Source organism: Trachypithecus francoisi, unplaced genomic scaffold, assembly GCF_009764315.1.
Source record: "Trachypithecus francoisi isolate TF-2019V2 unplaced genomic scaffold, Tfra_2.0 Lachesis_group15, whole genome shotgun sequence".
Lineage (NCBI taxonomy): Eukaryota > Metazoa > Chordata > Mammalia > Primates > Cercopithecidae > Trachypithecus > Trachypithecus francoisi.
The window spans coordinates 32274690-32301174 of NW_022681460.1; the positions used below are offsets into that span (position 1 = coordinate 32274690).

At 41.1% G+C, this 26485-nt stretch overlaps 1 protein-coding gene across 3 annotated transcripts in view; it reads right to left on the minus strand.

Annotated features, from left to right (window-relative positions):
• Window positions 1-25743, minus strand: part of RNGTT (RNA guanylyltransferase and 5'-phosphatase) — a 332775-nt gene extending 307032 nt beyond the window's left edge. For 2 of the 3 annotated variants that reach the window (XM_033234571.1, XM_033234573.1), the window contains exons 1-2: window positions 25364-25743; window positions 8855-8964 (exon numbers count right to left, since the gene is read on the minus strand). In XM_033234571.1, coding sequence (XP_033090462.1) covers window positions 8855-8964; window positions 25364-25427 — 174 coding nt within the window. In that variant the 5' untranslated portion in view covers window positions 25428-25743. Of the gene's footprint in view, window positions 1-8854; window positions 8965-18149; window positions 18238-25363 lie in introns of those variants that run through there. The other variant, XM_033234572.1, reaches the window with a different exon arrangement.
• Window positions 25744-26485: the final 742 nt, after the last annotated feature.

A 26485-nucleotide genomic window follows, 5' to 3' on the forward strand; every position in this document is an offset into this window, starting at 1 on the left:
GCAGTTAAATTCTAACACATAGGGTAAAAAAGTACGTACAGTCAAAATTCTCTCATAAATTCCTTAAATAACCAATGAAGAACAGTATACATGGCCATATGCATATTACTGGAGGCTTAATCCCATCTCAATAAGTCGATCATAGCCAATGTTTCTTTCTGGATTGGAACAAAAATCATTATTTCTTCTGTTGAGCACTAGCTGAAGAAGTTGATTTGCGTTCAGGAGCCTTAAGTATGAAAAATCTTTAAAACTTAGAATCACAATCAGCCAGCAAGGCAGTCTCACTAACAAATGCACACCATATACTGAGGCTAGAAAAAGTAGTAGTAAATTCATACATCTTCCACCTCATTCTGAAGCATATACTCTAATACAAAAAATAAGACAATTTATACCACATAGGTTGATGGTTGTTTCAATCCCCAAATTTTCCTGCTTGGTATTTATCTTTATTTTCTCTCCTATCAGCACCCCGACTTTCCTCCAAAACCCCTTATTTTTTTCCCTCTTTTTTTTTTTTTTTTTTTTTTTTTCTGAGACGGCGTCTCGCTCTGCCACCCAGGCTGGAGTGCCGTGGCAGGATCTCGGCTCACTGCAAGCTCCGCCTCCCGGATTCACGCCATTCTCCTGCCTCAGCCTCCCGAGCAGCTGGGAAGGCCGCGCCACCACGCTCGGCTAATTTCTTTTTGTATTTTTAGTAGACACGGGGTTTCACTGTGTCAGCCAGGATGAAAAAGCCACGCTTTCTCCACTTTAACCCTTGAGTTTCCGCTCCCTCCCTCTTTCCCCCTTGGGTCGCCACAGGAAAAAAAAAAAAAGGCAAGAGAAACAATCTGCACTTACTTTAATTGATATATTTTATGTATTTATGGGGTATATGTGATATTTTGTTACTGTATGTAATGTGTAATGATGAAATCAAGGTATCTGGAGTATCCATCACTTTGAGTATTTATCATTTCTATGTGTTAAAGAGTATTTCAAGTTCTCCCTTCTAGCTACTTGGAAATACACAATACATCATTGCTAACAACAGTCACCTTACCCTGCTATCGAAAATAAGAATTTATACATTATATCTAACTATATGTTTGCACTAACTAACCTCCCTTCACCACGCTCCTCCTGCCCACACACCTTTCCCACCCTCTGATATCTATCATCTATCATTCTACTCTCTATTTCCATGAGATCAATTTTTTTTTAAGAGACAGGGTCTTGCTCTGTTGCCCAGGTTGGAATGTAGTAGCACAATCATAGCTCATGGTAACCTCAAACTCCTGGGTTCAAGTGATCCTTTCATCGCAGCCTCCCAAGTTCTAGGACTACAGATGTGAGATGACCTTTTTTGGCTCCCAAAGGAATGAAAATGTGAAATTTGTCTTTCTGTGTCTGGCTTATTTTACTTAACATAATGACCTCAAGTTCCACCCATGTGTTGCAAACCACGATTTCATTCTTCTTCATGGCTGCATAGTATTCCATTATGTATATATGCCCCATTTTCTTTATTCATTCATCCACTGATGAACACTTAGGTTGACTCCATACCTTTGCTCTTGTGAACAGTGCTGCAATAAATATGCAAGTGCAGGTATGTATCCCTTTGATATAATTATTTCTATTCCTTTGGGTACATACTCAGTAGTGAAACTGCTAGATCGTATAGCAGTTCTACTTTAGTTTTCTGAAAAATGTCCATACTGTTTTCCATGGTGGCTGCACTAATTTACATTCCCTTTTCTCCACAACCTTGCCAGCATCTGTTGGTTTTTGTCTTTATAATAGTTTTGTTGTTTTGTTTGTTTGTTTGAGAGAGACAGGGTTTTGCTCTGCCACCCAGGATGGAGTGCAGTAGCACAATCATAGCTCACCACTGTAACTTCGATCTTCTGGGGTCAAAGGATCCCTCCACCTCAGTCTCCTGAGTAGGTAAGATGGTAGGCACGTATCTCAAGCTTGGCTAATTTTTCAAATTTTTTTAGAGATGATGTCTAGTTATGTTATCAAGGCTGGTCTCAAATTCCTGGCCTCAAGTAATCCTCCCATCCATCTCAGCTTCCCAAAGTGCTAAGATTACAGACATGAGCCACTGTATCTGGTCATAAATAGCCATTCTAACTGGTGCAAGATGATATTTCACTGTGGTTTGGATTCGCATTTTCCTGATGTTTAATAATGTTGAGCATGTTTTTAGCATTTTTTCATATATCTGTTGGCCATTTGTATGTCTTCTTCTGAGAAATGTCTATTCACATCTTTGCCCACTTTTTAATGGAATTTTTTTTCCTGTTGTGTCCAGTTCTTTGTATATTCTGGATACTAATCCCTCAGAAGAATAGCTTGCAAATATATTCTCCTATTCAATAGGTTGTTTTTTCACTCTGTTGTTTCCTTTGCTGTGCAGAAGCTTTTTTTTTTTTTTCTTAATTTTATTTTTTGAGACAGAGTCTCACTCATTGCCCAGGCTGGAGTACAGTGGTGTGAATATAAATCACTGCAGTCTTGACCTACTGGGCTCAAGCAGTCATCCTGTCTCAGTCTCCCAAGTAGCTGGGACCACAGGTATGTGCCACCAAGAACTGAGGTCTCACTCTGTTGCCCGGGCTGTTCTCCAATTCCTGGGCTCAAGCAATCCTCCCACCTTGGCCTCCCAAAGTGCTAGGATTACAGATGTGAGCCACTGCCCACTGCACCCAGCACAGAAGCTTTCTGGTTTCCCTATCATCCCATTTGTTTATTTTTGTTTTAGTTGTGTTTTTGAGGTCTTAGCCATAAAATTGTTACTAAACCAATGTCCTACAGTGTTTTCCCTATGTCCTCTTCCCAAAACTACTGTTTTACACTTTCAGGTCTTACATTTAAAGTCTTTAACCCATCTTGAGTTGATTTTGTATATGGTGAGAGATAAAGGTCCAGTTATTCTTCTGCATATGGATATCCAATTTTCCCAACACCATTTATGAAAGAGAGTGTCCTGTCCCCAGTGCATGTTCTTGGTGTCTTTGTTTAAATCAGCTGGCTGTAAATGCGTGTATTTATTTCTGGATTCTCTATTCTGTTCCATTAGTCTGTTTTTATATCACTACCATGCTGTTTTGGTTACTATAGCCTTGTAATATATTATAAAGTAGTGTGATGCCCACAGCTGTGTTCCTTTTGCTCAAGATTGCTTTGGTTATTCAGGCTCATTTCAGGTTCCATATAAATGTTAGGATTCAGGTGGGGTGCAGTGTCTCATGCATGTAATCCTAGCACTTTGGGAGGCCAAGGTGGGAGAATTGCTTGAGCCCAGGAGTTGAAGACCGGCCTAGATAATACAGTGAAACCCCATTTAAAAAAAAAAAAAAATTTAATAAAATAAAAAAGGAGTTTTTTCTATTTCTATGAAAAATGTCATTGGTTTTTTTTTATAGGGATTGCACTGAATATGCAGATTGCTTTGGAAAGTATGGTCATCTTAACAATATTAATTATTCCAATCCATGGGCATGGAGGTCTATTTGTTTGTGTCCCATTCAATTTCTTTCATCACTGTTCTAGTTTTCCTTGTAAAGATCGTTCACTTCCTTGATTAAATTTATTCTTGGGTATTTTGCCCTTTTTGGAGCTATTATAAATGGGATTGTCTTCTTGATTTTTTTCTCATCTAGTTCAGTATCAGCATACAGAAACACTACTGATTTCTGTAGGTTGTTTTCTCTTTTTTGTTTCTTTCAAAGCCAGGGTCTCACTCTTTTGCCCAAGTTGAAGTGCAGTGGCTCAATCATGGTTCACCACAGCCTGGAACACCTGGGTTCAAGTGAGCCTCCCACTTCAGCCTCCTGTGTCGCTGGAACTAGAAGAATGCACCATTGTGCATGGACAACTTTTACACTTTTAAAAAGTATAAAAGTGTACTTTTTAAAGGGGTCTCACTTTGGGGTTCAGTCTGTTCTTGAACTCTTAGCCTCAAGCAATCCTCCCACCTCAGCCTCCCAAAGCGCTTTGACTACAGGGGTGTGACCTGCTGCCCAGCCTGCATGTTGATTCTGTATCCTGCAACTTTACTGAATTTCTCATCAGATCTCAGAGTTTTCTGGTGGAGTCATTACGTTTTTCTAGATTTAAGATTATATCATCAGCAATGAGGGACAATTTGACTTCTTTTCCAATTTGGATGTCTTTTATTTCTTTCTCTTGCCTGACTGCTCTAGATAGTACTTCCAGTACCATGATGAATAAGTGGACATCCTCATCTTGTTCTAATTCTCCGGGCAAAAGCTGAAAGCTTTTCCCCAATCAGTATGATGTTAGCTGTGGGCCTGTCATATATGGCCTTTATTATGTTGACATATGTTCCCTCTATGCCTAGTTTGTTGAGAGTTTTTATCATGAAGGGATGTTGGTTCTTATCAAATGCTTTGTCTGACTCTATTGAGATGATCGCATGGTGTTTGTCCTTCATTCTGCTGATGTAATGTATCATATTTATTGATTTGCATATGCTGAACCATCATTGCATCAGAGATACTGGCCTGTTTTCTCTTTTTGTTGTGGTTTTGGCATAAACATAATGTAGCTTTACAGAATGAGCTAGAATTCCCTCCTCTTCAATTTTTTGAGGATTATTTGAGGATTGGTGTTAGTTCTTCCTTAAAAGTTTGGTAGAATTTGGTGGTGAAGCCATCTGACCCTGGACTTTTTGTTGGGAAATGTTTTATTACTGATTAAATCTCCCTACCTGTTATTGGTCTGCTCAGCTTTTCTATTTCTTCCTGATTCAATCTTGGTAAGTTGTATATATCTAGGAACTTATCCACTTCTGCCAGGTTTTCCAGTTAGTGTATAGTTGTTCATAATAGCCTCTGATGGGCTGGGCACAGTGGCTCACGCCTGTAATCCCAACACTTTAGGAGGCCGAAGCAGGCAGATCACCTAAGGTCAGGAGTTCGAGACCAACCTGACCACCATGGAGAAACCCTGTCTCAAGTAAAAAATACAAAAAATTAGCCAGGCACAGTGGCGCATGCCTGTAATCTCAGCTAATCAGGAGGCTGAGGTAGGAGAATCTCTTGAACATGGGAGGCAGAGGTTGCAGCGAACTGAGATCCCACCGTTGTACTCCAGCCTGGGCAACAAGAGCAAAACTCCATCTCAAAAAAAAAAAAGTATCTGATGATCTTTTGTATTTCTGTGGTATCAACTGTAATATTATCTTTCTCATTTCTGATTCAGTTTACTTGAGTCTTCTCTCATTTTTCTTGGTTGGTCTAGGAAGGGATTTATTGATTTGGTTTATCCTTTCAAAAAAACAAACTTTTCATTTTGTTGATTCTTTGTATTTTTTTTTTTTTTTTAGTGTCTATTTTGCTTAGTTCTGCTCTGATCTTTATTATTTCTTTCCTTCTACTGATTTTTGGTTTGTTCTTTCTTTTCTAGTTCCTTGTGGTGCATCATTATTTATCTGAATCCTTCTACCTTTTTGATGTAGGCACTTATGCTATAAACTTCCTTCTTAGCACTGCTTTTGTTATACTTCTTCGGTTTTGGTATGTTGTGTTTCAATTTTCATGTGTTTTAAGAGGTTTATTTCCATCTTAATTTCTTCCTTGACCAAATGGTCATTCAGGAGCATGTTGTTTAATTTCCATGTATTTGTATAATTTCCAAAGTCCCTTGTTATTGACTTCTAGCTTTTCTACCATTGTGGTGTGGTCTGAGAAGCTATGTGATATCATTTTGACTTTTTTACTTGTTAAGGCTTGTTTTATGTCCTAACATATGGTCTATCCTAGAGAATGTTCCATTTCTTCATGAGAAAAATGTGTATTCTGTGGCTACTGGATGAAATGTTCTGTAAATGTCTGTTAGATCCATTTAGTCCAATGTTTGTTTTTTCTGTCTAGATGGTCTATGTAACGATGACAGTGAAGTGTTGAAGTCTCCAACTACTATTGTATGGGAGACTATATCTCCCTTTAGATCTTATAATATTTGCTTTATGTATCTAGGTACTCTGATGTTGAGTGCATATATGTTTAGAACTGTTATATCCTCTTGCTAAACTGATCCTTTTATCATTATATAATGACCTTCTTTATCTCCTTTTACTGTTTTTGACTTAAAGTCTGCTTTATCTGATATAAGTTTAGCTACTCCTGCTCACCTTTGGTTTTCATTTGCATGGAATACTTTTTCCACCCCTTTACTTTCAGTTTATGTGTGTCTTTACAGTTGAGATGAGTTTCTTGTAGGCAGCATATGGATAGGTCATGTTTCTATATCCATTCAGCCAGTTTACATCTTTTAAAGGGAAAGTGTAATCCACTAACATTCAAGGTTATTATTAATATGTTAAGGCTTATTCCTGTCATTTTATTAATTTATTTCTGGTTGTTTTGCATATTCTTTGTCCTTTCTTTCTCTCTTATTGTTTTATCTTTGTGGTTTGGTGGTATTGTGTAGTAGTAACATTTGAGTTTTTCCCCTTCATTGTTGATGTGTTCGCTCTGTCAGTGGTTTTTATTTATATTTTTGTGTTTTCATGATGACAGTTACTAGTCTTTCAATTTCAGGTACAGGACTCTCTAAAGCATTTCTGACAGGACCAGTCTAGTGGTGGTGAATTCCCTCAGCTTTTGCTTGTCTGGGAAAGACTTTATTTCTCCTTCATTTATGAAGAAAAAATAACTTTGCTGGGTATGGTATCCTTGGGTGGTAGGCATTTTCTTTCAGAACTTTGAATATATCCTCTACTCTCTCTTGGTCTATAAGGTTTTTGCTGTGAAGTCCACTATTAGTCTAATGGGGGGCTCTCTTATAAATGACTAGACACTCTTAATGTTTTTTGAATTTTCTCTTTGACTTTTGACAGTTTGACTATAATATCTTGTGGAGAAGACCTTTTTAGATGTTATCTTTTGGGGATATTTGATCCTCCTGGATGTCTAAACCTCTTGTTAAACTTAGAAAGTTTTCATCTATTATTTCACTAAATAGGTTTTCTAACCCTTTTGTTTTCTCTTCATCTTCTGGAACACCAAAAATTTGAATATTTGGTCACTTTCTGGTGTCCTATATCTCATGAAGGCTTTGCTCATTCTATTTTAGCCTTTTATCTTTATTTTTGTCTGACTGGGTTATTTCAAAGACCTGTCTTTAAGTTCTGAGATTATTTCTTCTGCTTGATCTAGTCTATTATTGAAGCTTTCATTCTATTTTCTATTTCATTCAATGAATTCTTCAGTTCCTGAATGTGTTTGGATTTCTGATATCTATCTATGGTAAACTTCTCATTCATACCCTGAATTGTTTTTCTGATTTGTATTGCTTTTCAGTATTCTGTATTGCTTTTCAATATTCTCTTCTTTCTTACACAGAGCTTCCTTAGTATCAAAATTTTGAATTATCTGTCCACCATTTCATGAAGTTTTTTTATTATGCTGCTGAAGGATTATGAATTTTTTATCTGCTGCTGAAGGATTATTGTGTTCCTTTGGAGGCGCCATATTTCTTGCTCTTTCATGTTTCCCATGTCCTTACATCGATATCTGCACATCTGGTGTAACACTCGCTTCTCCTTTTTTTTTTTTTGAGACATGGTCTCACTATCGCCCAGGCTACAGTGAATGATCATGGCTCACTACAGACTCAACCTCCTGGGTTCAAGTGATCCTCCCACCTCAGCCTCCCAAATAGTTGGGACTACAGGCACACACCACCATGCCCGGCTAATTTTTAATTTTTTGTAGGACAGGGTCTCCCTATGCTGCCCACACTGGTCTCAAACTCCTGGCCTGAAGTGATCCTCCTGCCTCAGTCTCCCAAAGTGCTGAGATTACAGGCATGAGCCACCATCCCAGCCCGTTTTTCTTTCTTTTTTTTTTTTTTGAGATAGAGTCTCGCTCTATTGCCTGGGTTTGAGTGCACTGGTGTGATCTCGGCTCACTGCAACCTCTGCTTCCCAGGTTTGAGCGATGCTTGTGCCTCAGCCTCCTGAGTATGCTGGAATTACAAGTGCACACCAAAATGCCTGGCTAATTTTTGTATTTTTAGTAGAGACAGGGTTTTGCCATGTTGGCCAGGCTAGTCTCAAACACTTATCCTCAAGTGATCCACCTGCCTCACATCCCAAAGTGTTGGGATTACAGTCATGAGCCACAGCGCCCAGCCCCAGTCCCAATTTGTGGAATTAGTTTTTGTAGGGAAGGACTTTTTCCTGAAGATATATCTGTGGTGTTGCTTGGGTAGAGCACTTTGGCTATGATTGTGGATGCATGCGGTAGTGTAGTCTCTGTATGGTTTCTTCAGCTGTAAACAGAGTCAAGTTTCCTTGGTAGCTTAGGGTGTAGTTGTTAGTGGAGGCTATAGTAAGTTTTGCTGGGGGCCAGGACGTCAGGTGGACATTCTCTTAAATGGAAAAACTACACGTGGAGAACAGATTAGCAGCTGCCAGAGTACAGGGACAGGGGTGAGGAGAGAGTCTGACTATAAAGAGGTAGCATGAGGGAATTCCTTTGTGGAGATGCAGCAGTTCTATAACCACCACCATGAATTTACAGATGAGATCAAACTGTCCTGAACTACACACACACACAAATACATGTAAAAAGTAAATAAGATCTGCAATCAGTTAGTAGTACTGTATCAATGTCAATTTCCTGCTTTTGATATTGTACTATAATTATATAAAATGATACCATCGTGAGAAGCTGGGAGAAGGGTTCACAGAATTCTATGTACAATTACTGCAACTTCCCTTGAGTCTATTAATTATTTTAAAATAACAAGATTTTTTTAAAAGTCACCTGAAGAATAAGAATGAACAAAGTATATTAAATCAGTGACAAAAAGAAGTTTTGTTTCTTACCTTTAGGCTCTTTAGGTAATTCGAGAGCATGCTGGGATGGAACCGATTTTCCTCAGCAACTTGACTATCATATCTTGGTCCTAACATTGTCTTCAGAGGTAAGAATCTTCCTAAACAACAAAGATAGGTAATAATTTCCATTAAAGGAAATGTTTCAGATTAAAATTCTATAATTAACAATTCTCGAATATCACCTTCTTAAAACATTTTTTTTTTTTGAGACCAAGTGTCACTCTGTCCCCCAGGATAGAGTGCAGTGGTGCAATCTCGGCTCACTGAAACCTCTGCCTCCCGAGTTCAAGTGATTATCTTGCCTCAGCCTCCCAAGTAGCTAGGATTACAGGTGTGTACCACCAAGCCCGGCTAATTTTTGTGTTTTTAGTAGAGGCAGGGTTTCACTAGGTTGGCCAGGCTGGTCTCAAACTACTGGGCTCAAGCAATCCACCTGCCTTGGCCTCCCAAAGTGCTAGAATTACAGGCGTGAGCCACCACACCCAGCCTCTTAAAACATTTTAAATGGAAAAGCAATCTAAAAATGCAAGTCTTCACAAAGTACTCTCAATTTAAACTGTACTTTTAAAAGATACCCTATATCTTTTAAGGACAAAAAAATTATAAAAATTGACAATCAAATATAACAGCAAAAGAAAAATTACCAGTGAATAGAACTTCCATTAAAACCCTAAGTTCTATTCTATACCACTACATTAAAAGTTATTAATTTAAAACTCTTAAAAAGATAAGCAATCTTCCTGCCTAAGCCTCCCAAGTAGCTGGGACTGCAGGTGCATGCCACCATACCCAGCTAATTTTTTTGCTGGGGGGAACGGGTTGACAGGGTCTCACTACGTTGTCCAGGCTAGTCTCAAACTCCTGGGCTCAAGCAATCCACCCACCTCAGCCTCCCAAAGTGCTGGGATTACATGCCCTATACGGTTTTTATTACCAGGTTGGAACTTTCTCCAACCTGATACTAAAAGGTTGTAGACCTTATTCTATATCTCAGGATAAAGATCATGCTAGAACATGACATCATTCTGAGAGAATGCTAACCAAAATCATCCTTCAAACAACTATCAGTGGTTATTTCAGCTAGAAAGATTGATTTTTTTTTATCTTTTTTTCTGAATGACAGTACAGCATAGAGGAAGTCACCTCATATAACCAATTTTTTAAAAGCTTATTTTAACTGATCTATGTATATGTATTATTTTTTGAGACAGGGTGTCACTCTGTTGCCCAGGCTGGAGTGCAGTGGCGTGATGTCAGCCCCTGCAGCCTCAACCTCCTGGGCTCAGGCGATCCTTCCACCTTAGCAACCCCAGTAGCTGGGACTACAGGCGCACACCATCACACTCAGCTAATTGTTTGTATTTTTTGTAGAGATGAGGTTTCGCCATGTTGCCCAGGCTGGTCTCCAACTCCTAAACTCAAGCAATTCGCCCACCTCGGCCTCCCAAAATGCTGGGATTATAGGCGTGAGCCACTGAGCCTGGCCTTATATTTCCAAACACAATAAAAACAATATTATCTACCTAAGTGAAGTCTTAACATTTGTCCAAAGACTTTAAACTAAATTTCATGAAAAAAATAATTTTTTAAGATTCTGTTTTCTACAAAATCAAAACCACCCATAACCTCCACATTGCTAAATCAAATGGTCAACTCTCAGTTCTCACCTTAAGCTCTCAGCAACATAAGAAAAACTGATCACTTTTTGATGAAAGAGGGAATTCCTGAACCATTTTTTCACGTGACTTCTAGAATACTATTATATCCTCCTGGTATTCCTTCTAGCTCTCTAGAGGCCTCTCCTCAGTTATCTTTAGTGGTTCCCCCTCATCACCCTGACTCCTCTATGTTTTGTCTCAGGACTCAATCCTTGGATCTCTTTTATATTTTCATTTACTCCCTTGGTGTCTCATCTAGTCTCACGGCTTTAAAAGTCATCAATGTGCTAATGACTTACAAATTTATATCTCCAGTTCAAATCGCTCCCTTAACTCTAGATGGTTATCAACTGCCTACTAAACCTCTACTTTATGCCTAACAGATGTCTCAGATTTGATATCCAAATCTCATCTCTTAATATTCAAACTCTAAAACCTGCTCCTTTCATGCTCTTCCCTATCTCAGCAAATAGTAACATCATTCTTTTAGTAGCCCAAGACCGAAACCTTTTAGGTTATACTTGACTATTCTCCTTTTCTCACACCTAACATCCAATCCATCAGCAAATCCTGCAGCTCCACCTTCAAAATACATCCAAAATCTGACCACTTCTCACTACCTCCACCATCATCTAAGTTAGGTTTCTTTTACTTCATTTAGTTTAACAGATACATAGTGGGTATCTACTACGTACCAGGCATTGTTATAGGCGCATGGATTACATTAGTGAAAAGGAAAAAAACAAACAAATAAAAAACAGAAAAACCCTGCTGCCCTCATAGTGTTTATATTCTATTGGGAAAATATAAACCATAAACATAAAAAATAAATAAATAAGAAGATTCATCCCATCAGACTTTCTCTCCCTCTTACTACTTACTCTCAGAGGTCCAATCCTATTTCCATCAGCTCTTTCAGGGTTCCCTTTCCCTCTTATCCAACATCAGAGTTCACAGTAGATCATCACAATTAGTCCTCTGTAAATACCCTTAACCTCCTTGCTCTGCCCCCGTTACCCAGTCACACTCACCTGAGAAAAATCCAGACCTCAATGAACCCAACCACCTAACTTCTTTGTGCCTACACTTATGTAGCTGAGGCCTCCTAGAGCAAATCTCACAGCACAAAAGATGGGTGACACTATACTTCATAATCACCAATATTAAAGGCAGTCCTACCACACACCACTAACTATTCCTTATGATAAATATTTTACATCTTTTCCTCATTCCCAAAACATCCCCTTTTCAACTGACAACTTTAAGTTAGACTTCACTGAAAAGAAAAAAAAAAAGAAGCCATAATAATTAAAGCTAATTGTATATGTTTACCACATGCCAGACACTGTTTAAAATATTGTACATAATTCATTCATTTACTCCTAACAATAAGTATTGTTATTATTCCTCATTTTACAGATGAGGGGAACAAAGCAAGAGCGATTAAGCAAATTGCCGCACGTCACACCACTCATAAATGGTAAAAACAGTGATTCAAATGAAGACTATGGATGTAGAGCCCATGAATGAAACCACTATTCAACAATGCCTCTCCACCATTAGGCAGAAACTTGCCTTGTCTTTGCAGTTAATCTATAAACCTTTCTGTATCTGAGCCCATACTCCTCCTCCCATTAAAAATCCTCCCTTCTGCTCAAGATTTCCTTACCATCTTACCTTTCAAGGGCCATCAAACAATCCTTTCTTCTTCTCCCAACCCTCACCCCCAACATCTTCAGCATCTCAGACATCTGCTGGCTCATTCCCATCAGCATTTAAACAAACTCTAAACTCTCCCTTATCCCCCAACTTATGCTTCATTTTTACTCCTCTTCATAATCAAACTTTTTTAAAAGTTTAATACACATACTCCTATCTTCATTACCTCCAATTCATTTATGTATACATGTGTGAGCAGAAGTGTAGACTTTACTTCCCTATAACTGTGCATAATTTAGCTTTTGAGCTCCCATTCAAGATAGCCCACAGTCAAATCAGGACTCTCCTCCTGGATGTGATTACATTCCTCAAAGGTAAAGACCCTGGCACTGGGGGAAAGGAGAGCAACTGCTATTTTGTACACCATCTTTTTCCTCTCTTGCTTCCAGTAAACTGAACTGTATTGCATCTGGTCTTCGGGCATCATTAGTTTCCATCCCAGCAGCATCTGCTGATATGACTAAGGCCCATCCATAGCCTTGGTAGATGGGTTAATGAAGATAGTCCTACATCTTCCATGTTCCAATGCCTGCCTCCTCCTCAGCCAGCTGGCCATTCTCAAGTCACTTCTGATCATTCCTTTTGGCCACTCTATGCTCATTCTTTTGACCACTCTATCCGAAAGGTAGGAAAGGTAGCAATTAGCCTCTTAAACAGGTCTCAGAGCCATCTACGCACATTCCTCAGCAATCCTCTACAACTCTCTAAGAGACTTGCAACAAAGTAGCTCATTAATCCACTCCAATCTGGCCTCTGATCCCACATTGCCACTGAAAATACTTGTCACAGTCACCAACAGATTTTACCAACTTTTCTAGTATCTTAACATTTCAGCAGCATTTCACGTATCCAGCAACTCCTTCCTTCTTGAAAAACTCTTCTGCCTTCCATGACACCCAAACTCCTGTTAGTTTCAATCACCCACCTAACACCTCCCTCAATTTCTAGCTATTCGTCCTCAACTTCTTTGTTCCCTCTTTTTTCTTTAACCAACTTATAAATGTCAGGTTTCTAGGTGTTCCATTGTGCACCTTCTCTACTCTCTCTACGGTCTCTGCCTGGGAGAAGTTTCATCTATTGCCATGGTAGAAATGACACTATCTGTTCGTCACATTCAATTTACTTTCTTCTTCCAGGACACAATGAAAGACTAGCTCTCTCAGTTTCTCTTGTAGTTGGGTGAGGGCCATGTTCTGGATTCTGGCCAATGGGATACGGGCCAAAGTTAACTATACAACTACCAAGGCTGGCCAAAAACCCCACGAGAGATCACCCATGCTTGCTCCTCCACTTTCATGGCAACTTTAGAAGCCACATGTTTAAGATGACAGCATCACAAAATGGAAAGAGCCTAGCAAGTTGCTAATCAGAGAAGAGTAGCCTGGGAAAGTTGCCCAATACAACACATTCTGATATGAGCAAGAAATATAATTTGGGCCGGGCGCAGTGGCTCAAGCCTGTAATCTCAGCACTTTGGGAGGCCGAGACGGGTGGATCACGAGGTCAGGAGATCGAGACCATCCTGGCTAACACGGTGAAACCCCGTCTCTACTAAAAAAAAAAAAAATACAAAAAACTAGCCAGGCGAGGTGGCGGGTGCCTACTGTAGTCCCAGCTACTCGGGAGGCTGAGGCAGGAGAATGGCGTAAACCCAGGAGGCGGAGCTTGCAGTGAGCCGAGATCCAGCCACTGCACTCCCTCCTGGGCGACAGAGCGAGACTCCGTCTCAAAAAAAAAAAAAAAAAAGAAATATAATTTGATTGGAACTCCTGAGTTTTGAGCAGTTGTTTATGAGAGGAACGAGTATTACAGGCATACTTTGCTTTACAGCACTTCACAGAGACTGCATTTTTCAATAAATTGAAGGTCTGTGGCAACCTTTTGTCTATCAAGTCTATCAGTGTAATTTATCGAACAGTATGTGCTCGTTTTGTGTCTGTGCCACATTTTGTGGAACTAACTTCCACAACAGTTCAAGCTTTTTGATTATTATTATATTTGTTACAGTGATCTATGATCAGTGATCTCTGATGTTACAACTGTAATTGTTTTGGGGTGCCATGAATGACACCCATAAGATGGCAAACTTAATAAATAAATGCTGTATATGTTTTCACTGCTCCACCAAGCAGCCATTCCCCATCTCCCTCCCTCTCCTTAAGCCTCCCTATTTCCTGAGACACCATAATATTGAAATTAGGTCAGTTAATAACCCTACAATGTCCTCTAAGTGTTCAAGTGCAATGAAGAATCATATGTCTCTCAATTAAATCAAAAACTAGAAATTATTAAGTTCAGTGAAGAAGGTACACTGAAAGCCCAGATACGCCAAAAGCTAGGCCTCTTGCACCAGTTAGCCAAGTTGTAAATGAAAAAGAAAAACTCGCGGAGGATGTTACAAGTGCTACTCCAGTAAATACACAAATGATAAGAAAGCGAAATAACCAGTCTTTTTTTTTTTTAAGACAGAGTCTCGCTCTGTCACCAAGCTGGAGTCAGTGGCGTGACCTCAGCTCACTGCAACCTCTGTCTGCCTCCCAGGTTCAAGCGATTCTCCTGCCTCAGCCTCTTGAGTAGCTGGGACTACAGGTGCACGCTACCACGCCCAGCTAATTTTTTTGTATTTTTAGTAGAGACGGGGTTTCACCATATTCGCCAGGCTGGTCTCAAACTCCTGACCTCGTGATCCACACGCCTCAGCCTCCCAAAGTGCTGGGATTACAGGCATGAGCCACCACGCCTGGCCGAAAGTGAAACAGTCTTATTGCTGATATGGGGAAAATTTCAGTGGTCTGAATAGATCAAACCAGCCACAACATTTCCACTTAAGCCAAAGCCTAACCCAGACCAAGGCAACAATTTCCTTCAATTCTATGAAGGCTAAGAGAGGTAACGAAGCTGCAGAAGAAAAATCTGAAGCTAGCAGAGGTTGATTCATAAGGTTTAAGGAAAGAAGCCATCTCTCTAACATAAAAGTACAAGGTAAAGGGCTGTTATGGAAGCTGTAGAAAATTATCCAGAAGATATAGCTAAGATAATTGACGAACATGGTTACACTAAACAATGGAAAAACAGTCTTCTATTAGAAGAAATTGCCATCTAGGGCTTTCATAGCTAGACAGAAGACAATGCCTAGATTCAAAGCTTCAAAGGACAGGCTGACTTTCTTGTCAGGAGCTGGTAACTTCAAGTTGAAGCCAGTGCTCATTTACCATTCTGAAAATACTAGGGCCCTTAAGAAGTATGCTAAATCTACTCTGTCTGTGCTCCATTAATGAACAACAAGCCTGGATGACATCCCATCTGTTTACAGAATGTTTTACTGAATTTTTTGAAGGCCACTCTTGAGACGTACTGCTCAGAAAAAAAGATTCCTTCCAAAATATTACTGCTCACTGACTATGCACCTAGGCACCCAAGAGCTCTGATGGAAATGTACAGGGAGATTAATGTTGGTTCCATGCCTACTAACATAACAGCCCATGGATCAAGGGGTAGTTTCAATTTTCAAGTCCTATATTATTTTTGTTTTTCTTCACAGAGTGGGTTCCCTAAAAAGGTCTTATTATTTAAGAAATACATTTCATAAGGTTATAACTGCCATATGTAGTAATTTCTCTGATGGATCGGGCAAAATAAATAAAAAATTTTCTGGAAAGGATTCACCATTCTAGATGCCATTAAGAATATTCATGATTCACAGGAGAAAGTCAAAATATCAACAAAAGGCGTTTGAAATGTTTATTATAACCCTCATCGATGACTTTGAGGAGTTCAGGACTTCAGTGGAATAAGTAACTGCAGATGTAGTGGAAATAGCAGAAGAATTAGAATTAGAAGTGCAGCCTGAAAGTTAGCTAGGCATAGTAGCACACACCTGTAGTCCCAGCTACTCAGGAGGCTGGGGTGGCAGAATCGCTTGAACCCAGGAGTTCGAGGCTGCAGTGAGCCATGATCATGCCATTGCATTCCAGCCATTCCAGGAGGACACAGTGAGACCCTGTCTCAAAAAAATATAAAAAATAACTGTTTTTGTTTTTGTTTTTTTTTGAGACACAGTCTTACTGTGTTGTCCAGGCTGGAATACAGTGGCGCGACCTCGGCTCACTGCAACCTCCACCTCGCAGGTTCAAGCAATTCTCCTGCCTCAGCTTCATGAGTAGCTGGGTTTACAGGCGCCTGCTACCACGCCCAGCTAATTTTTATATTTTTAGTAGAGATGCAGTTTCACCATGTTGGCCAGGCTGGTTTCAAACTCCTGACCTCAAGTGATCCGCCTGCCTCGGCCTCCCAAAGTGCTGGGATGACAGATGTGAGCCACCACGCCTGGTCAATACAAACATTTTTTAAAGCGGAGCCTGAATATGTGACCAAATTGCTGCCATCTCATGATAAAACTTTAACAGATGAGGAGTTGCTTCTTACAAATGAGCAAAGTGGTTTCCTGATATGGAATCGGGCCCCAGTGAAGATGTGACTATTGCTGAAGTGACAATAAAGGATTTGGAATATTACATAAACTTAACTGATAAAGCAGCAGCAGGGTTGGGGAGAACTGACTCCAACCCCGAAGAAAGTTCTACCACGGCTAAAGAAAGTTCTACCATGGCTAAAATGCTACAGAGAAATCTTTCATGAAGGGAAGAATCAATCTATGCAGCAAACTTCAGTACTGTCTGATTTCAAAAACTTGCCACAGCTAAAGAGATCCGTTGAGAGAAGCCACACAGCACTGCAAATTCCATGAGACAGGCGAAAAACCACGAGCTCCCAAAGTGTGAAAGGGGGGAAAACCCTGCCTCTGAACACACATTCCCCCCTGGGGAATCTGAAAATCCAGATCACAGGAGAAGGATTGAACTTTACCTACAGCTGAAATGAATTTAGGGAGCCGAGTGAAGTCTAAAAGTAGAAGCAGCAGCAGGCAGAGTCTTGTGGGCACTCCCAGTCTCCAGCTCAAGTCCAGGGAAGCCATTCTTGACTACATCTCACAGGGGCCCTCAGGGAAAGCAGACAGCAGAATTAGGGAGGGTCATGGGGGAAAAAGCTTCCAAATGAAACTCCTAATAATTCTGACTGGGCATGAATTTTCTTGAGCAGAATCCAGGGAATGAATGGGAACTGCTGCAGATACAAGCACAGAAGCTGCCCAGGGGGCAGACACGGAGGCAGACAGGGAGGGACAGGGCCTGAAAGCCATGCTCACTTTCTCAGTGGGGAAACTTACATTCAGAGGCAAGGTCTGAGGAGTGGGGGAGTGTACCACAGAAGACCAGCCTCACCAACTGCATGGGAGCTGGGTGAAGTCTTTCATTACCAGCTATCCCCCACTTCCCTGGCAAACTAGATGACACAGCAGAGGCCGCCATAATCCTCTCTGGAACATAACCCCATTGGCCCAAGAACTACCCCCCATCCCCTACAGTGGCTGCAGTAAGCCCCACCCAGGGAGAGTCTAAGCTCAGAGCCACCTAACCCTTCCCCTACCTGATGGTATTTCTCTACCTGCCCTGGATGCTAAACACAAAAGACAGAAATTCTTGGGAGCTTTATGCCCCACCCATTGCCTGAGAAACCAGAATACTTACCCTGGCCAACTTAGGACAAACTTAGATCCCCCAACTAGCACCACAGCTAATGCTCTCTTGAAAGCACCGCCTCCTGGCTGCAAGCCAACTAACTCAGGCCATTACAGCAACTCACGACAAAATAATCCTGCTCCCAGGAAAGATAAAATAACAGCTAATATACCACTGCCTGCAACAATCTGGCTAACGAGAGGTCCCGAGTCTGTCCACATGACAACTTCACTACTAGCATAACCAGCATTCAAGAAAGCCGGCACATTAAATGTATCTACAACCAAGGACTCTCACAGAGTCTACTTACTGCCCTGCCACCCTTACCAGAGTAGGAGCTGGTATCAATGGCTGGGACACCTGAAGATGGATTACATCACAGGACTCTGCAGACATTCTTCAGCACCAGCCCTGGGGCCTGGTAGCTCCACAGTGTGACTAGAACCAGAAGAGCAATAACAATCACACCAATCCAGCTCTCAGGAAGCCCCAAACCCCACTCCTAGAGGAAGGGAGAGAGCACAACATGAAGGGATCAGCCTGTGGGACAAAAGAACGAAATAAAGATGGAAATTTAAAAATTTTTTGAACTGAATGGTAACAGTGACACAACCTATCAAAACCTCTGAGACACAGCAAAAGCACTACTAAGAGGAAAGTTCATATCATTAAATACCTACATTGCCAGGCATGGTGCACTGCTCATGCCTGTAATCCTAGCACTTTGGGAGGCCAAGGTGGGCAAATCACAAGGTCAGGAGGCTGAGGCAAGAGAATCGCTTGAACCCAGGAGGCGAAGGTTGCAATGAGCTGAGATGGTGCCACCACACTCCAGACTGGCTGACAGAGCAAGACTCTGTCTCAAAAATAAACAAATAAAATAAAAATAAATGTGATACATCACATGAACAGAATTAAAAATAAAAATCACATGACCTATCTCAATAGATACAGAAAAAGTATGACAAAATCCAGCATCGCTTCATGATTAAAACCTTCAGCAAAACTGGCACAGAAGGGACATACCTCAAAGTAATAAAGCCATACCTCAAAGTAATAAAAGCCATCTATGACAAACCCATGACCAACACTATACTGAATGGGGAAAAGTTTAAAGCATTCCCCCTGAGAACTGCAACAAGACAAGGATGCTACTTTCACCACTTCTATTTAACATAGTACTGGAAGTCCTCGTCAGAACAATGACAAAGAAATAAAAGGCATCCAAATTGGTAAAGCGGAAGTCACACCGTCAGTCTTCACTGATGATATGATTGTATACATAGGAAACCCTAAAATCTCATCCAAAAAGCTCCTAAATCTGATAAATGAATTCTTTAAAGTTTCAGGATACAAAATCAACCTACACAAATCAGTAGCACTGCTATGCACCAACAATAGCCAAGCTGAGAATCAAATCAAGAACTCAATCCCTTTTACAACAGCTGCAAAAAAATAATAATAGAATACTTAGGAATATACCTAACCAAGGAGGTGAAAGAGCTCTACACAGAAAACTACAAAACACTACTGGAAAGAAATCATAGATGACACAAACAAATGGAAACACATCCCATGCTCATGGATGGATATAATCAATACCGTGAAAATGAACATACTGCCAAAAGCAATATATAGATTCAATGCAATTCCCATCAAAGTACCGTCATCATTCTTCACAGAACCAGAAAAAGCAATCCTAAAATTCATACTGAACCCAAAAAGAGCCCAAATAGCCAAAGTAAACAAACCAAAAAGAACAAATGTGGAGGCATCACATTACCCAATACTATAAGACTATAGTAACCAAAACAGCATGGTACTGGTATAAAAATAGGCACACAGACCCATGGAACAGAATAGAGAACCCAGAAAGAAAGCCAAACATTTACAGCCAACTGATCTTCAAGAAAGCAAACAAAAAAATAAAGTGGGGAAAGGACATCCTATTCAACAAATGGTCCTGGGATAACTAACAAGCTATGTGTAGAAGAATGAAACTGGATCCTCATCTCTCACCTTATACAAAGTCAACTGGAGACGGATCAACTCAAACCTAAGTAAGATCTGAAACCATAAAAATTCTAGAAGATAACATCAGAAAAAACTCTTCTAGACATTGACTTAGGCAGAGTTCATGACCAAGAACCCAAAAGCAAATGCAACAAAAACAAAAATAAATAGATAGGACCTAATTAAACTAAAAAGCTTCTGCACAGCAAAAGAAATAATCAGCAGAGTAAACAGACAACCCCAGAGTGAGAGAAAATCTTTGCAAACTATGCATCTGACAAAGAACTAATATCCAGAATCTACAAGGAACTCAAATGAGTAAGAAAAAAATAAATAATCCCATCGAAAAGTGGGCAAAGGACATGAACAGACAAAAGAAGATACACAGTTGGCCAACAAACATATGAAAAATGTTCAACATCACTACCAGGGAAATGCAAATTACAACTACAGTGAGATACCACCTTACTCCTGCAAGAATGACCATTTTTCAGTCTATTATCAAATATCAAAAAATAACAGATGTTGGCATGAATGACTGCTGGTGGGAATGTCAATTAGCACAACCACTATGGAAAACAGTGTGGCGATTCCTTGAAGAACTAGAAGAACTACCATTTGATCCAGCAATCCCACTGCTGGGTATCTACCTAGAGGAAAATAAGTCATTATCTGAAAAAGCCACTTGCACAGGCATGTTTACAGCAGCACAATTTACAATTGCAAAAATGTGGAACCAGCCTAAATGCCCAACAATCAATGAGTGGATAAAGAAAATGTGGTGTGTATATATACCATGGAATACTACTCAGCCATAAAAAGGAATGAAATAATGGCATTCACGGCAACCTAGATGGAGTTGGACCCCATTATTCTAAGTGAAGTAACTCAGGAATGGAAACCCAAATATCCTGTGTTCTCACTTGTAAGCGGGACCTGCACTATGAGGATGCAAAGATGTAACAATGATATAATGAAATCTGGGGACTCAGGGTGAAGTGTGGGAGGGAGGTGAGGGATAAAAGACTACTAAAGTGTACACTCCTTGGGTGACAGGTGCACCAAAATCTCAGAAATCACCACTGAAGAACTTATCCATGTAACCAAGAACCAGCTGTTCCCCAAAAACTACTGAAATAAAATTAAAATGTTCTTTAAAAATATCTTTACTGGCTGGGCGCGGTGGCTCAAGCCTGTAATCCCAGCACTTTGGGAGGCCGAGACGGGCGGATCACGAGGTCAGGAGATCGAGACCATCCTGGCTAACACGGTGAAACCCCATCTCTACTAAAAATACAAAAAAATTAGCCGGGCGAGGTGGCGGGCGCCTGTGGTCCCAGCTACTCGGGAGGCTGAGGCAGGAGAATGGCATGAACCCTGGAGGCGGAGGTTGCAGTGAGCTGAGATCCGGCCACTGCACTCCAGCATGGGCGACAGAGCGAGACTCCGTCTCAAAAAAAAAAAAAAAAAATCTTTACTAAAGATCTCTATTTGAGCAATCAGGATCTTAGTATCTCTTCCAACCTGCTTCTCTCTCCATAAGCCCTAATAATATCAGCTATCTCACTGCATAAGCCAGACATTTCAGACTAAATTTTGACCCTCTTTCCCTCATTCTAAATACATTAAGTTCCATCCATTTTCCCTTCTTAATATCTCTCAAATTAGCCTTCTACTCTTCATGTGTCACTTCTGAACCATCACTACTGTCTTTGACCTGGGCTACAAGTTCCTAATTAGTCTATTTCCATTCCTCTCTCCATCAATTCATTAAACACAGAAAAGTCAAAGTAAGCTTTTAACCTGGATTCAAATAATCTCATCTTGATGCTGAAATACACTGCAATTGTATGCCAGTGAAAATTTAAAGCATATGAATATTAAGATACCTTATCACACCCTACTTGCCTGTATGATCAGGCTATTCTCCAACTGCATAACCTCACTTACATCTTCCAGAATAAAAACACTTTTTCAGTCTATTATCTCTCCCATCATCATCCTACATCATCCTATCCTAACAGAAACTTTCCAAAAACACCCCCTGCCAATTATTTATCTAGAAAACTTCTATTTACTCAAGATAATTCATGTATGACCTCCTCTGGGAAGTCTCACCTGATCTCCTTCCTTCCCATCTCTTCTTCCTCAACCTCAAAGAATTAGGTGTATTACCTCTGATTCCCATCGTATACTACAATAGTCTTTGCTACACGTTTTACAACAGAACTGTGCTTAAAATGGATGGTCTGCTACTCCCATGAGACTGTGCTTTTTAAGGGTAATATATCTTAGCCATCTCCCTAGCACCCAGGACTAGCACAAAGTAGACATTTAAATATCTGCTAAATAAAATGACTTCAAAATCACCATCACTATCACCATCACACTATCCCTAGTACCTAGGACCACAAGTATGTGCCAATGCACCTGGCTGTGTCTCATATTCACATTCCCACAGTTCCTAGTAAGCTCTTTACATAGCAGGGATGAAATAATTGTATGTTGAATGATATACCTTAAGAAACTAGGGAGGGCTGGGTGCGGTAGCTCACGCCTGTAATGCCAACGCTTTGGGAGGCCGAGGCAGGCAGATCACCTGAGGTCAGCAGTTGGAGACCAGCGTGGCCAACATGGTGAAACCCCATCTCTGCTTAAAATACAAAAATTAGCTGGGCATGGTTGTGCACAGCTGTAGTCCCAGCTCCTCAGGAGACTGAGGCAGAAGAATAGCCTGAACCCACGAGGAGAAGGTTGCAGTGAACCAAGATCTCGCCACTGCACTCCAGCCTGGGTGACAGAGCAAGACACTGTCTCAAAAAAAAAAAAGGAAAAAGGAAAAGAAATTATAAGTTTGTTTTCTTCCAAGTATTCACCTGAAATCTATTAACACACAAGGAGGAAAAAACAATTCTTCAGAAAATAAAGCTTGGCCCTGTCTCCAAGAGCTCTCTCTCATTGCAAGTCTGGTTTCATTAGAGAAGGTGACTTCACAGGGAAACATATTATATGTAGTTAGCACCATTTTCTTTCTGATTCAGGAAAATTATGAACTTCTACTACTAGTAAAGTGAATCCTAATATTTACAACATATAAGTTTGAACTGCCATAACATTTTCTTCAATATGCAAAATATCAAAGAAATTACTGTGATGGTTAATACTGAGTGTCAACTTGATTGGATTGAAGGATGCAAAGTATTGATCCTGGGTGTAGGGGGCATTGCCAAAGGGGATTAACATTTGAGTCAGTGGGCTGGGAAAGGCAAACCCACCCTTAATCTGGGTGGCCACCATCTAATCAGCTGTCAGCACAGCTAGAATATAAAGCAGGCAGAAAAATGTGAAAAGACTTGACTGGCCTAGCCTCCCAGCCTACATCTTTGTCCTGTGCAGGATGCTTCCTGCCCTCAAACACTAGATTCCAAGTTCTTCAGTTTTGGGACTCAGACTGGCTCTCCTTGCTCCTCAGTTTGCTGACAACCTATTGTAGGACCTTGTGATTATGTGAGTTAATAGTTAATAAACTCCCTTTTACGTGTGTGTGTGTGTATATATATATATATATCTCCTATTAGTTCTGTCCCTGTAGAAAACCCTTACTAATAAATTACACAATTAAGTACAAATTACTTTTTTTTTTTGAGATGGAGTCTCACTCTATCACCCAGGCTGGAGTGCAGTGGTGCAGTCTCAGCTCACTGCAACCACCTCCTCCCGGGTTCAAGTGATTCCCCTGCCTCAGTCTCCCGAGTAGCTGGGATTACAGGCACACACCACCACACCATCATAGCTTTCTGGCTATTCATATATCTTATTTTGTGAAGTGTACAAATTTTTTGCGAGTTTTTAAGTCCTTTGAATTTATTCTGTATAATACATTGATGGTGGGACTATCAAGTGTTACCGCTTTGGAAAAGAGGTTGGCAGTTTCTTAAAATTCTTTAAACATACACCTATCATATGCTGCAGCCATTCCTCTCCTAGAGATTTACACAAAAGGAATGAAAGTATATGTCCATACAAAGAATTGTACATAAATGTTCACAGCAGGTTTATTTGTAATAGCTAAAAACTGGAAACAACCCAAATGACCATCAATAGATGAAGAGGTAAACAAATTGTGGTATACCCAGAACAATGGACTACTACTCTGCAATAAAAAGGAATAAACTATTGATACATGCATAATCTGGATGAGTATCAAAATAATTATGCTTAGTGAAAAAAGCCACACACACTTCCTTCCACCCCAAGCAGAGTACTCACTATATGTTTCCAATTATTTAAAAATTTCTAGAAAATGCAAACTATAATTACAGAAAGCAGATCAGCAGTTGCCAGGCAAAGAAGAGATTTAAAAAGGGACAGGAGGAAACTTTGAAGGGTGATGGTTTCATGACTGCTTCCTAGGAAAGAGATGTATTTCTGTATGTATAGTCAAAATTTATCAAATTGTACGCTTTAAAGCCTATTGTATTCAAGCTCAATAAAGATGAAAAAAACTACAAGAAAAATGATTTAAAAAAACAAAAACCCAGCCAAGCGGGGTGGCTCTCAACTATAATCCCAACACTTTGGGAGGCCGAAGTGGGAGCATCGCTTGAGTCCACGAGTTCAAGACCAGCCTGGGCAACATAGTGAAACCCTGTCTCTACAAAAAATAAACAAAAAAAATTATGGCTGGGCGCGGTGGCTCACGGCTGTAATCCCAGCCCTTTGGGAAGCCGAGGCGGGCGGATCACTTGAGGACAGGAGTTGGAGACCGGCCTGGCCAACATGATGAAAACCCGTCTCTACTAAAAACACAAAAATTAGCCAGGTGTTGTGGCACGCACCTGTAATCCCACCTACTTGGAAAGATGAGGCAGGGAGCCGAGATCACCAGCCCGGGCGGCAGAGAGAGACTATGTCTCAAATATATATATTATAAATGTGTATATATATATTAAATAAACAAAAAAAGTAGCCGGGTGCGGTGGCAGGAGCCTGTAGTCCCAGCTACTTGGGAGGCTGAGGTGGGAGGATCGCCAGCCTCAGCGAGAGACCCTGTTTCACAAAAAAATAAAAACAAAAAACTAACAAAAACACCCTACAGATTCCCAGTCTCAGTGTGACCCCATTTCACCGCTGGGAACCACCCCTTCCCTCCTTATCTTCCTCCATCTCAAGACTGACACTCATCCCTTCTTTCGAGGGGAAGGTTGAATCCTAAAAGGTTCGCAAACTACTAAGACTCAAAGTACGCCCACTGTATTCCTGGATCCTCACCTCCTGCCACCAATCTCCTCTCTACCTTCACATTCGCACAGTTAGCCTTGCAGTAATAGTGACAAGTGCCCCCCATCCGCCGACCATCCCCTCCCGTTCATGTTCCCAAACATTCGTCCACGAAGCGTAATCAGAGCATATCCCACTCCTGAAATACCACTAACGGGCACAGAACCACCAAAAGCTGAGCTCCTCGGTCGGCCCACCCCCGGGCACGTCGGAGTGTGAAGATTCGAACACCCCCCAGTCCAGGTTACCTGCCACCGGCTGGCCGCGCCGGGGACAGTTCAGCCACCGCGGCGGGATCTTGTTGTGAGCCATGTCTTGGGGACTGCGCAGAGCTGCCCTCCCTCACCAACGTTCGCCGCGCCTTTGCAGCCGCCTCCCCGTGGTCCGGTGCGCACCGGGGTCCGAGACACCCGAATCGCAGCAGTAATCCGAATTCCAGCCGCTCCAATCGCGGTAACGTCGGGGGCAGCGCGCCACTTTCATTCAGGATCAACTCCACGGCTTCAGGAGAACCCACAATGCACCGCAACTTCCGCCCCCGAAGACCCCGCCCCCTTCTTTCCGAGGTCAGAGGGAAAGAAGAGGAAGCTCTGCGGAAGGATAGCAAAGAGTTAAGGCGGCGACGAATGGGAGGAGCGGGCCTTCTCCGGCCCCGCTCGGCCCCGCCCCGCCCGGTCGCGCTCCCCGGACGCGCACTTGCGCTCCGGGTTTGCCTTTGCGTATGTGGAATTGCGTTTGTACCGAACTCCGCAGGACGAAGCGTGTATTTTTTTCCAATCTAGACAACCTAGAGTAACCAAAAAAAGAGGGAAGCCAAGCCCCTTTCCATGCGTTGATTGCCCGCCACTTCCATTAAGGCATCTGTTTTACTGATGAAGGAGGCCTTCTGAGCGTTACCACAGCTCAAGCTTGGCGTCCCAGCCGGATCTAGGTTTGATTTGGAATGAGGGAAAGTTGTTCAAGGGAACAAGTCTTACGAGAATTCTAAGGGCGTGAGATTGGAGTACCAGAAATGGGGAATTTTTCTTTTGGTGAGCACTTACGAGGATCTATGAAGCTTCTGAAATTAATTCCAGAACACTTCGAGTTTTGTTTGTATATTTCTGTATCAAAGTTTCAAAGCATACTGGGGAGTCCGAGAAGGTCCATGTCTCCAAAAAAGTTACTAATTAATGTGTATAATTGACAAAGGCGGGAGTTGCTCAGTGGAGAACCTCTTCGTGGCGGTGTTCTCCTTTGCCTACCAAATAAACAGTCCCTTTTATTTTCCCTTCGAGTTAAGCAGAGGTGCTTGGAAGCATTTTATAAATGCCGTCCTTTAATGAGCCTTTCCTTTGTTACCAGATTAAAGTGTTAAAATATAAAGCTGG